The 13,286-nt window shown below is 53.9% G+C and overlaps 1 protein-coding gene across 2 annotated transcripts in view; it reads left to right on the top strand.

Moving 5' to 3' along the window:
• CHRDL2 (chordin like 2) overlaps positions 1–12,722 on the top strand; it is a 34,970-nt gene extending 22,248 nt beyond the window's left edge. The window contains exons 5-12 of one of the 2 annotated variants that reach the window (XM_003910413.5): positions 796–889; positions 2,651–2,706; positions 4,534–4,702; positions 5,681–5,875; positions 6,167–6,340; positions 7,508–7,562; positions 11,862–11,954; positions 12,564–12,722. In XM_003910413.5, coding sequence (XP_003910462.1) covers positions 796–889; positions 2,651–2,706; positions 4,534–4,702; positions 5,681–5,875; positions 6,167–6,340; positions 7,508–7,562; positions 11,862–11,954; positions 12,564–12,654 — 927 coding nt within the window. In that variant the 3' untranslated portion in view covers positions 12,655–12,722. The remainder of the gene's footprint in view (positions 1–795; positions 890–2,650; positions 2,707–4,533; positions 4,703–5,680; positions 5,876–6,166; positions 6,341–7,507; positions 7,563–11,861; positions 11,955–12,563) is intronic. The other variant, XM_003910414.3, reaches the window with a different exon arrangement.
• Positions 12,723–13,286: the final 564 nt, after the last annotated feature.

Genomic DNA, 13,286 nt, shown 5'->3' with positions numbered 1-13,286 from the left:
GATACTTGGGCCTTCCCTTCTTTCTTCTCATCCCTGACTATAGGAGACTGGCGTGACTTCTGGCCTCGCCCGAGGGACCAGAACACTCACTCCTCAGACCCTCTGGAAAGGGAACAGGGAAAGATCTCAAGGCAACAGCGCTTCCCCCCAGGCACGTTGTGCCTTGTGCTTTTCACAACCATTCCCTCGCTGGATCTTCACACCCCAGATGGGTGTGACCCCACTTCACAGAGGAGGGATCTCAGGCCCGGAGGAAAGAAGTGACCACCAAAGGTCACCTGGCCCCAGACCCCCAGCAGGCCCCTTCCCCTGCAGTCTTGCCTTTCAAGGCTGGATCCCAAAGTTGGAGACCAAGGGCTTTCAGTAAAGAGCAAGACGAGCCCAGGTATCACCTACCCGTCCCCCTCCCAGGACGTTGATTTCAGTGGGAAAAGCTTGAAGACTGGGCCCCAACTGTCTTTCTAACTTGAGATGGCTCAGGCCCCGCTCCAGCTCCTCATCTGTAGGATAGGGAGATTCCCGCCTCACCAGGTAGCACCTAGGGACAAACTGGCTGTGAGTGAGTCGGAAGCTGAAGGCTGGATGTTACCTGCAGGGCCTGGAAGTGGGGCTGGGAGGGCATGGTGGACCCCTCCTCTGAGCTGGCTGGGCCTTGCCCAGGAGATGCTGCTGCTTCCCCTCCCCACCATAGGAGAGACCTCAAGGCCATTTGCTCCCAGGGAAGCGGGTGTCCCTAGTCCCCAAGGCTAGCCCTCGTCAGAGCTCATTTCCCAGCTGGCTTGCTCTATCTGTCAGGAGGGCCAGATCTACTGCGGCCTCATGACCTGCCCTGAACCAGGCTGCCCCGCACCCCTCCCACTGCCAGACTCCTGCTGCCAAGCCTGCAAAGGTGAGTCTGTCCCTCCATCTGGCAGCGCTCACCCACCCCTCCACTCCATGGGCCTAGCCGTAGACTGTTAGAGCCATGAGGAACTGCAGGGGACACTCAGCATGTAGCAGACGGCTCTTTCCTCCAGGGTGGTAGCTTAGCCTGCACCCCCCAGAAAGCAGAGCCTGGCAGAAGCTGATGTGCTACTTGTTTTTATTGCAGTCCTTGGGGGAGGAAAGAGGGAAAGGCGGAGTGAAGCAGGTAAGGAGAGAGAAGCAATGCAGGAATATGTCCAGGGGCTGGCCTTTGCTTGCTAACCAAGCAAAAGTGACCTATTGCTCTAAGTAGTCTCTGCTTCTCAGAAAAGTCTGGGGTGGTAGAGGAAGCAGTAAGAATATGTCCACCAGCCACCAACTATCTCTCCACTGAGCCCAAAGACTCATCCATGCGTGGGACTTCCTTGCTGTACATGCATGGGTGGGTGCTAAGTAGCCCTGGGAGCACAGGCAGGAGTGGGCTGGGGTAAGGAGTGGGGGCAGGGGATGTGGACTGGAGCTGCGGACTTGAGGGAGGGACACTGAGGCTGAGCCTGAGGGAAGTGTTGGGGAGCCTGTGCAGGGGGGCTGCCGCTGCAGTGCCTGCCATGGGGGGACAAAGTCCCTGCAATCAGATGAGCTGAGAGGACCATAAGTGGCATGTGAGAGGGGTCTAGTACAGGTAAGGACTACGTCTCATCCTGCCTTCCTCACTGCAGAGCTGGTCACAGTATTGGGCTCACCAGGGATCAGAACATGTCTTTCATATAGAACCCAGGTAGAACCTCTTATAAAACAGGGAGGCAACACATCAGCTAGTAAAGGGCGGGCTAGGCTTGAGCAGAATGAAGTGGTTGGACTGTTCCCTGCAGGCTGGGGTGGTCAAGGAAAGCCTCCTGGAGGAGGTGGCACTCAGGTAGGGGAGTGCTCCACAGTGGATGCATCCCCAGACGTTGGCGTTTTGGAAGGAGCACTGGACTAGGGATCAGGTGACTCCAGTTTAGTCCTGGTTCTTCCAACTAACTCCACAAATTGCTTTCCTTCTCTGGGCCTCAGTTGTGTCCTGTGATTTCTAACACGGTCTAATTCTAATGTTCTGGGTCTTTGAAGTGAGAATGACTGGTGGGAACCAGACTGTGGAGTGAGGCAAGGGCTAAGGAGAGAGAGATCCACTCGGGTTTAGGAAGCTGCAGGGCTCCAAACGGCTTTATGTGCTGGTTTCCCAGGGGAATAGGGACTGGCAGGGTCCTCAGGCTGGAGGGGCCAGGGGCTGGAGTGTGGGGTCCTGGGAGTGTAAACCAAGGCCTGGTGACTTCAAGTGTGGCTGTCCAGGAAACTGCATCTATGCAGGCTGCAGGGATGGGACTCTGGGCCTTTGGGCCATCCATGGTAAATACTGAAGGGTATGGCCCAGTGTCCCAGAGAGGTGAGTTTCAGTAAGGACCAAACAAGATGCTCTGTTTCAAGAAGTTCGGTCCTAATGGTGACCAGGAGGTCAGTACAGGGAAACTGAGGCAGCAACCCAGTTGTAGGGGGCTTCATCAACCCAACCAGGATGAAGAGAGGCTGTAATGGGAAGTGGAAGAAGCGCCCACTGGGGCAAAGGAGCCAGCTAGTTGGCTGGGGCTGCAGATGTGACAGCAGGCCTTGGGAATGGGCAGAGCCTATAGGTGGAGGCCTCAGGGCTCTATCTAGCCAGCAAAGCTGGGAAGCCTGAGGCTGACCCAGCTTCCCTTTGAGTTTTCAGATGAGGCAAGTGAGCAATCGGCTGAAGAGGACAGTGTGCAGTCGCTCCACGGGGTGGTGAGTGCACAGCCTTACTGATGGGGTGCGGGGCAGGGGGCTGGGATCCAGGGCCTAAATCTCATGACTCTGGGGCAAGCAATACCAGTTATTGTCTTCATTTCTTGTTTGTCCCCTGGGTCAGCTACATGAACCCCCACTATATTCCAGCCCCTCTCTCTAGCCTCCCATCATGGGTCCCATCATGGTTGATGGGCAAGGAGTGCCCTGAGGCACCATGCAGGGCAGCAGCAGGCCCCAAACTCCCTCATTTTCCTCTAGAGAAACACCTCGACACTGTTCCATCTACAGCCTGTGCCTCCCGTTAGTTCAGGCACCTTCCTCCCAGGGAATGGCCTCTAACTTGGGCCAGCCTTCCCCACCCAATTCCTGAGGTACTGGTTCTTTAGAGCCTGCCTGTCTGTACCCACCTGTATCTTGGCCCCTCCCAAGCTTGCTCTAGGTTAAGATGGGCTTAGCTGGCCAGCTGTCTCTGGTCTGAGAGGAAGGAGATAGAGAATGGGCTCACACATTGATTCAAGTCCCTGACGGGTCCTCTCTGCTATGTCTGCCACATGAACAACTCCACCTGCTCTTTCAGCCTGGGTCTCCTGGTCTTTGGGAGGCTAGAGGCTGCCTCCCCTTCCCAGAGATTCCCCAGGAGCCTGAGCTCATAACCACACCCTTCTCCTCTGCCAGCTCATCCTGCTGCCCTCCCCACCTAGGCTAGGCCTTCTCAGGTAGGGACCTGAGACCTGAGAATTGGGGTACTACAGGACCTGAGCCACCATTCCCTCCACTTTCCTTCCTGTCCTCTTCCTAGGAGGCAGTGTGTAAGTGAAACCCACCCAGGTTGAGTTCCAGGCTCCGATCAGCTACTTACTGATGGGTTGGGTGACTGCAGCAAGCATTAGGAGACTGAGCTGTTTGATTCCTTCTTGCCTTTATTCCACTCAACACACATCTCCCGGGAGTATCCTATGTGCCTGAGCCCGTGCTGGGGCCTGGGACAGTTTCCACTCTGCGAGCTCTTGTGAGCTTAGGCTCTGGGCCATCAGAGAACTGATGCAGGGACTGTACCAGGCAGGAATGGGCTCTGGAAGGAATGTGTGTGGCTCCAGGTCAGCTAGGGAGATAATAGGCTCTGGTCCCTGTCCCAAGCCCACTTGCTTCTCTCCTGTGGCCGGGAGCTGCCCACTCCCTAAACTGAGCTGTCCTCGTCACACCCCTGTTGCTGTCACTGACAGCCCTCTCAAGACCTGGTCTGGAGGGACAGGGTCTGGGGGTTTGGGATCCCAGGGGTTCAGGAAAGGGGGCCTAAGCTTCAGAGACCCTTTGTCTGGGTCTGGATGGGGCCTGCTCTTGGTCTTCACGCCCCATGGGATTCTGGGGCCTGATGCAGTCTTCAGAGGGCCATCCTCTTGTCCAGCCACCAACTAAATCTCCGCAAAGGAGAACTGCCTGCCGTGCATCCTCACCGCATGCTCACCTTCTGTTTCTCAAATATGAAGTTCTCCCTGATCAATTATGTCTGCCAGATCAAGACCTCAACACCCTCTGCCCACCCCAGCCCCAAGGCCTTGGCTTTGTCTGACAAGGCCCAAGAAAGGCTTCCTGGAGGCCAGATTTCCAAATCACTATCCTCTGAGAGTTTTCAAAGATCGAACTGTCTGAAGACATCTTAGACCTCATCCAGATCTTTCTATCTCTGGCCTCTGCCCTCTCTTCTCTGGGAAGTCATGCTGGGGTCTCCCCGCAGCCTCTTGCTGTAGCCTATCTTGCTGTTCCTGCCCCAGCTGGGGCCTGCTACGCTCAGTCAGTGACCTTCATCCTTCCTGCTATTTGCAGAGACATCCTCAGGATCCGTGTTCCAGTGATGCTGGGAGAAAGAGAGGCCCGGGCACCCCAGCCCCCACTGGCCTCAGCGCCCCTCTGAGCTTCATCCCTCGCCACTTCCGACCCAAGGGGGCAGGCAGCACCACTGTCCAGATTGTCCTGAAGGAGAAACATAAGAAAGGTGGGGACTGAACCCTCCTCCAATCTGTGAGGCAGGGAAGGAGGGCCCTGACTGCTCCCACCTCCCACCCCCAACCCCCTGTACTCCCCACTCAGCAGTTCCCCAATTCCAACTTGGCCATGAGCTTGTAGACTCGGAGAATGCCAAAACTGAATGAAGGTGCTCTTAAAGATCATCAGGTTCAAGCCCCCATTTGACAGATGAGGACACTGAGGTTCAGAGTACTGAGTTAGAGACAACTAGTCCTGGAACAGTATAAGATTTTTTTTTAGCATCTACCGCATCTTTGCTGGGAAGAGGGGCAGACAGAACAGACAGATGGGAAATGGAAAATGGTCTCTGCCCTTGAGGGGCTCATAGACTAGTTGGGGAGACAGACAAGTAAATAAATGACTTTAATATAAGGAAGTGTGCTGAGGGACAGTTTTTGACAACAGAAGGAGGGAGCAGAGCGAGGTTGCAGGAGGACAGTGGGGATGAAGTAGGGAAGGTGGCCAGATGGGCAGCCATGGCCACAGAAAAGGAGAAGAGTCCTCCCTGCAGAGTGCCCCGACTGCTGGAGAAGGAAGAGCTGTGGCACTACTGAGTCCTTGCCCTGCCTCGTTCAGATGGGACACCAAGGCAGAGGGGGGAAGGGACCTGCCAGAGCTCACATGACCAGGTGGTGACAAAAGTTGATCTCAGTTCTACCACAAGATCAGCATTCTCCTTGCTCCCACAGAAGTGCCCTGAAGGGCGAGGGAGGACTCTCCATCTTCAGCAAGTTCCTTCAGGGCCCATCTCAGTTCTGAGTGCTACAGTGGGCGGTGTCCGGGAGAGGGGACAGGTTTTATACCCTGGCCTATGCTTTGCAGGCAGTGTGGCTAGGCTGGACTGGTACAATGAGGGCTCTCCAAGGGCCCACCCCACCCGCTGCTGGACCAGAGGCCCTGGCCATGTCTGAGGCCCTGATCCTCCTCCTTTCTCACCCTCATTCAGCCTGCGTGCATGGTGGGAAGACGTACTCCCACGGGGAGGTGTGGCACCCGGCCTTTCGTGCCTTCGGCCCCCTGCCCTGCATCCTATGCACCTGTGAGGATGGCCGCCAGGACTGCCAGCGTGTGACCTGTCCCACCGAGTACCCCTGTCGTCACCCCGAGAAAGTGGCTGGGAAATGCTGCAAGATTTGCCCAGGTACACAGGCGGGTGCTGGCCAGAGTGAGCCCTGGGTCTCTCTCCCCAGGGTCACAGACACTTGGAACATCTCAGACATGGAAGGGCATGCATCAGTGCCACAGGAGTGGAAAACGTCAGATGAAAATATCAAATGGATAGAACCATGTGGTGTCAGGATAATAGATTCAGAGGTTAGAAATCAAATAATGTTCCAGATTCCATGAAGTCACAACATTTTAGAATGTTAGAGCTTTGAAGAGGTACAGCCACTGTTTATTGAACAACTTCATGAGCTTCTTGTCTCTCCAGAGGACAAGGCAGACCCTGGCCACAGTGAGATCAGTTCTACCAGGTGTCCCAAGGCACCGGGCCGGGTTCTCGTTCACACGTCGGTATCCCCAAGCCCAGACAACCTGCGTCGCTTTGCCCTGGAACACGAGGCCTCAGACCTGGTGGAGATCTACCTCTGGAAGCTGGTAAAAGGTGAGTGTTTGCCCACTCCCAGTGGGGTGTACCTCTGGCCAGTCCCCCTTCCTGTGCCCCAGACCCCACAGGAGCCTTAGGGACACTTTGCTGATCAAGTGCCTCTGGCTGCCCCACCAGGTTTAAGAGCCCCTGATTCCAAGATGCAGGGAGATAGTGAGCCTGACTGGTTCTCTACAGTTCTGATAAGCTCCTCCTGCTGATGCCAAGGCTCGATAGTGCTCCCTCTCCTGGGAGGAAGGCGCTGTTGCACCTTGTGAGGAGCCAGGCAGGGTGATGCCTGCCCTGGAGAAATAGATGTCTAAGGCAGGATTTTAGCACTGGGGGTGGGGGTGTGGGGGCGGTCTTCTCAGGCAGGAGGGCCCTCACAGCATCCTCAAAGTAGGAGGGCCTGGAGGCTGGCTGTGTTCAGTCTTTTTAAAGTGGTGGATCTTATCACTCCCAGGTAAGTGGACATCAGAACTATAGTTCTCATTCGGTGAGAAACCCAGCCTCTTCAACAGTCTGTTGCTATCACCAACTTAAGGTCAAGAGGAGTTTTTTCTACTTTTTTTTTTTTTTTTTTTTTTTTGAGACGGGGTCTCAGTCACCCAGGCTGGAGTGCAGTGGCATGATCTTGGCTTACTGCAACCTCATCCTCCTGGGCTCAAGCGCTCCTCCCATCTCAGCCTCCTGAGTAGCTGGGGCCACCACTCCCAGCTAATTTTTGTATTTTTTTTCTTTTTTGTAGAGATGGGGTTTTGCCATGTTGCCCAGGCTAGTCTCGAACTCCTGGACTCAAGTGATCCTCCAGCATCAGCCTCCCAAAGTGCTGGGATTACGGGCGTGAGCCACCACACCCAGCAGGTTTTCATTGATGAAGAAATTGCTGAAAGTTCAGTTTTGTCGCCTTTCTTGTAAAACATAAGTCCTCTGGGTAGAGTGAACTGTTAAGCCATGATCCAAACTAAACTCTTTTAAGTGTGAATTATCTCTAAAGTTCCTTTCCTCTACTGATGGTTTTGGCTGGCAGGGTGGGGGTGGAAGAGGGAATGATAAGAAAAATGACAATGATAATAATAACCAATGTGTGTAGCACTTTGGAGTTTACAAAGTGCTTTCACATTCACTATCTCATTTGATCCTCAACGATCCTGAGAGTTAGGTATTATTATCCCCATTTTACAGATGAGGAAACTGAGGCTCAGAGAGGTGAAGTACCTGGCCCAAGGCCACACAGCCAGTAAGTGGAGGACGGGAGCTAGAGCCCATGTCTTGTGGCGTCAGATGCGGCTCTTTCCCTGCTCTACTCTGCCCCCTGGCGTAGGAGGAATGGACGAAGAAAGTGGAGCTGTTCAGCCTGGAGAAGAGAAGACTCAGGGGGACAGGACTGCTGGCTTCGTGGCTCTGAAGGGCTGTCCCAGGCAGAGGGAGCAGCCGTGTTCTGAGTGACCACAAGGGTCAAACAACAAGCAGGGGCTTTGGGTTCGAATCCCAACTCTGCCAGTTTGAATCCAGACTGTGCTATACCTTAGCTGTGTGGCCTTGGGCAGTCATGTGATCTCTCTGGGCCTCAGGTTTCTCTTCTGTAAAGTAGGGAAGAGGGTTTTTGGAGGATTAAATGACATGACATCAGTGCAGCCCCTGACATACAGCAGGCACTAAAAATGTCGGTCTTCTCATTCCACCACATTGGGATGGTGAGAAATGCAGAGAGGCAGCTTTCAGCTCCAAGAGAGGAGAACTTTCTCACGCTTAGAGGCTTCTGCCAGTGGAAGGGAGGGAGCAAGCTCCAGTTACGAGAAGTGTGCAAGCAGGGGCTGGTGGGGATTCTGTCTGCAGCTGGGGAGTTAGATTCAGTAACCCTTAACATTTTTTGAGCCTTAAGATTCCATCAGTCCCGGCTGGGCCCGGTGGCTCACACCTGTAATCTCAGCACTTTGGGAGGCCAAGGTGGGCGGATCGCTTGAGCCCAGGAGTTTGGCCAACATGGTGAAACCCCATCTCTACTAAAAATACAAAAATTAGCCAGGCGTGGTGGGCGCCTGTAATCCCAGCTACTCGGGAGGCTGAGGCAGGAGAATCACTTGAGCCCAGGAGGAGGTTGCAGTGAGCTAAGATCGTGCCACTGCACTACAGCCTGGGTAACAGAGTGAGACTCCGTCTCAAAAAATATATACAATAAAAAGAGTCCATCAGTCCCTGGGCAGGTTTTGGCCACATATTTACTCTGGGCCTCTCTCCCTCTGCTGCCTGCAACTAAGTGCCGGGACATGGAGCATAATAGGCCCCAGCCTCTGTCTTTAGGAGGTCATGGCTTAGTGACCTGGGTGCAGCGGAGCTTATTGGGAGCTGAGCTGGTCACGGAAGGCTTCGTGGAGAATGGGCCTCAATGATGTAAAGAGCCAATGAACAGATAGTGTACCTAAAAATTAAAATAAATAAGTAAATAAAGAGGCAAGAAGGGTACACTGCATCCAGGATGACAGCGAAAGTCTCAAACGCTGGTTCCAGAGCTCACGCCCGTATGCCCTGTGCTCTGTGATTGGTGTGTAGCAGGCACTATATATAATGTATCTCATTTAATCCTCTTAAGAAACCTAAGGGACATGTATTAATGCCCCCATTTTGCAGGTAAGAAAACTGAGTCTGAGAAGTCAAATGACTTACACAAAGTCACGCAGTTTAAGCAGTAAAGCAAAGATTCAAATCCAGATCTGACTGTCCCCGGTGCCACCTCCATAGAGGTGACTTTGTGCTTTTAGGGAGGATGGCCAAGGTGTGCCAGGATGGCACAGTGGGGACATAGCTCATGGCCAATCTCATTGCCACCGGCCCAGCAGAAAAGGAAAAACAACTTCACAATGCCAGGCCCTGCCATCCTGTCACTAGCAAACCACACCCCATCTCCTCACCCTGTGGGTTGCCTAAATGCCCCATCAACCTCCCTGTTCCCTCCCCGTCCCAGACCGTGGGAGTTAAAACAAACACTCCCCAGGGTTGATTGTCAGTGGGAACCACTCACTGTCTCCCCAATCCAAGGAACGGAAACAAAGTGAGCAGGCAGATGCTAGGTGAGGCCACACCACGAGGGGCCAGCCCCAGACACCAGAATCTAACCAGATAGTTGGCTTAGGGTTAAGGGCCTTTTAAAGTTTCACAGTAGAAAGGATGTCAGGGGTCTCAATTCCAAGCCCTGCCTAGGGAGGAAGCCCCCCTGCAGCCTCCTGATGGCCTGATGGTGTCTGGTGCCTGACTGTACATACCCCCACTCCCACACCAGATATGTGACTCACTTCCAACACTGTGAATTGCTCAGCCCAAAGGGCATGTGACTTCACCCTGAGCTGAGCCTATCCTGTGTCCCTGGACCCGCCCATTGGTCCCTGCTCTGCATTGAGGATCCACAGAGCCCACCTGCCCTCAGACCTGCCACAGCCCTTCAAAGGGCAAGAGGCACAACCATGACCCTCAGGCTAGCTCTTGATTCCAGGCCAGAGACCCAGTCCTTTCAATTATGTTTTACAGACCACAGTGTGGGAACCCGCCCTCATCCCTGCCACCTTCTCTCCAATTTTTCTGTAACTTGGGAGCATGCAGTGGCAGGCTTGTGCCAAAGGACCCAGCCCTATCTCATCTCTCCCCATCTCATCTCATGCTTGTTGCCTGCCACTATGATATAGTCCCTGGGCCTTTGGAGTTTCTTCCATATCCTGGTCCTTGGCATCTGGGCTGGGGGGTCCATGGACAGTGCTGGACATTTCCTGATTCCTGGAACTCAGTCCCAGGATCAGGGTTTTCTGTTCCCCGTGGCAGGAATCCCACGCTGATTCCCATAAAGCAGGGCCAGTTCTTGGTCTTCTTAAAGGCGGTGTTGGCCTAGCAGAGGCCTTGCTGGTTGCATCTGTTCTTTCTGGCCAGAGACCTTGGTGGGTAACAGCTGGTGCAGCCTCACAGCCCATGTGCTCAGGGCCTCAGAGCCATGTGTGGTGCCAGTGGCCAGCTCCCCATGAGATGCAAACATCAGGGGATCCAGCTAATACCTCATTCCCCCTTGAGGCCTGGCCTAGACTGGGTGTGGGGTGTGTGTGTGTGTGTATGTGTGTGTACTTGTTCATCTGTCCAACCATCCATCCAACCATCCATCCATCCATCCATCCATCCATCCATCCATCCATCCATCCAGGGATTCATTCATTCTACATGCCTAATGTGGGCCAGGCTCAAGAGACCCAGAGAGGAGAGCCCTCTGGGAGTCCCCAGTCTGGTAAAGGAAGCAGGAGTAGGCACAGTGAGAGCACATTAGAAACAGGCACAATCACAGATGGAAGCCAGGTGCTGTGGGTGCCCCAAGGAGGAATTGCCTCGGGTGGATTAGGGAAGCCTTCCCAGGTAAGGCTTGTAGCACAGGTAGGAGTTCATTTGGTGCCAATAGTAGAAGTAGTGGCCAGGTACAGTGGCTCACGCCTGTAATCCCAGCTTGTACTTTGGGAGGCCAAGGCGGGTGGATCATTTGAGGTCAGAGTTCGAGACCAGCCTGGCTAACATGTGAAAACCCAGTCTCTACAAAAAATACAGACACACACACACACACACACACACACACACACACACACACACAGAGTTAGCCAGGCGTGGTGGCGGGCACCTGTAATCCAAGCTACTCAGGAGGCTGAGGCAGGAGGATCGCTTGAACCCAGGAGGCAGAGGTTGCAGTGAGCTGAGATCACGCCATTGTATTCCAGCCTGGGCAACAAGAGCAAAAACTCCATCTAAAAAAAAAAAAAAAGAAGTAGAAATACAAGGCAATAGTAGAAGGTATTCCAGGAGAGGGAATGGCATTTGGAAAGGCTTGCCTCCTCAGGGGACGTCAAGTATTTGGTTAGGGCTAGGGCACAGGCAAGCCACTATTACTCTGCCACTTGCTCATTCTTTGGTATCTGAATAACCACACCTATTGATTTTTATCATAAGTTCTATGCCCTGAGAAAAGTGTGACCAGTCCACATGAGCCAGCCAACCTTCCTTCCTCCCTTCCTGACCTCCTTTCCTTTTTCCTTCCTTCTCTTTCCTTTCTTCCTTCTCTCCTTCCTGCCTTCTGCCTCCCTCCCTCCCTGCACTGGGGACAGGTGGGTGTTGTGAGAGCAGGATGGTGCAGGTGACAGGAGCAGGGTCGGCAGAGAGAACAACACAGGCTTCGCCGTGGAGGCGACAGGACGTCAGGGAATGGGAATGACAGGGTGATGTATACATGTTCTAATGACCACAGCTAGGACTGCAGATTAGAGGGGGAGTGAAAGGGGTTAGGACTCTAGTGTAGTGACCCAGACAAGACAACGGGCCTGAGTGAGGATAGTGGCAGCGAGGTAGGAGAATGGATTCAAAATATTGAGGAAATGTCATCAGCAGGATTTTGTGTCTGATCAGAATAGGGGTGGGGGAGGGAGTGACTGAGTCCGTTCTGTGCTAAGTCACCCTGTTTCACTTTTCACTGACTGTAAGTTTTTGCCTTTCCTGCTCACGTCCTTGTCTCTGCCCTCAGGGATCTTCCACTTGACTCAGATCAAGAAAGTCAGGAAGCAAGACTTCCAGAAAGAGGCACAGCACTTCCGGCTGCTCGCTGGCCCCCACGAAGGTAGGAGCTTGGGCTGAGGAATGGGGCCTGGAGAAGAAGGCAAGGACACAGGCCAGAGCCTCTCGGGGAGTTCCCAGGCTGCTGGTGCTGGGAGGAGGGGCTGTCAGCCACAGACGTCAATTCCCAGCACAGGAATCCAGTGGGTGTCTGCGCCAGAGATTTCCCAACTCCAGAGCGGGAAGGTGAAGCAGAGCTGGCTGGATTTGATCTTGGGAGTGGAGAGAGACAGGGCTGTGGGGTGGGGAGGTCTGAGCCCCCAAACCTGTGTGCTGCCCACTCCCTCTCTACTGGAACATTTCCCACTTTCCTTCTATACTTTACTCTTAGGAAGATGGACCCAGGTGGGGCTTCGGGTCGGGGAGGGGAGGTCACAGAAGGGAGTATTACCAACAGGTGTCAGGAAACCAGCTCTGTCCCCCAAGGTTGTTTGAAAGCTGAGTTATGTGCCCCAGCCGTGTGATGGGACACTTACCTCCAGGCTCCCTGTGGGCTCCAAACCCTGGCCCTTGCAGTTCCTCCTGGCCCAAGGCTTTTCCAGCCCCCAGCCCCTGCCTCTGTTGTGCATGTACAGCATACGCGCCCTTCTCTTTTCTGCCCTCCTCCATGCAGGTCACTGGAACGTCTTCCTAGCCCAGACCCCGGAGCTGAAGGTCACGGCCAGTCCAGACAAAGTGACCAAGACATTATAACAAAGACCTAAACAGTTGCAGATATGAGTTTTATAATTGTTATTATATATTAATAAATAAGAAGTTGCATTACCCTCAACCCTGCCTTCTGGGTTCATATCCAGTCTCCTGCATGCTCTCCCAGCAACTCCGCAAGGCAGGCTTGGTTATCCCCATTTTACAGGGATGGAAACCGAGATCCAGAAGGGACAGAGAATGGTCCCGGTCCTCACAGTGAGTTGTCACTGGAGCCAGGGCTAGCTTCCCCAGCCTCCTCACCCAGGCCCCCCACCTGCAGCGCCTCCTGCTTTTCTGGGCAGCCCCCCTCCCACAGCTCTTTGACACTGAGCCTCAGAAAGAGGAATGACTCTAATTAGCCAGGGGAGGGCGCTAATTGAGCCTTAAAGCACTTTCCCAGCAAATATTCCTGGGATCCTCACTACTCTCTTCACACCCTACAACGAGGAAACCCCTTTAGGGAGGAACAGCGGGCAGTCATTTGCCCGAAGCCGCAGAGCTGCTTAGTAGCAGATCTGGAGTTGGAAGCCAGATCTCTCGCTCCAGGCTAGCACTCCTTCCCCAGTTCCACAGTGTGGCCAGTGTCACAAGCCCAGATAGCCTCACCTCAGAGGATTTCCAAGACTGAGCGGTCAGATTGCCAACT

This window comes from Papio anubis, chromosome 12, assembly GCF_008728515.1.
Source record: "Papio anubis isolate 15944 chromosome 12, Panubis1.0, whole genome shotgun sequence".
In the NCBI taxonomy this organism is placed as follows: Eukaryota; Metazoa; Chordata; class Mammalia; order Primates; family Cercopithecidae; genus Papio; species Papio anubis.
Note: the sequence above shows the minus strand (reverse complement) of the source record. Positions and strands in the feature narration are given on the sequence as shown.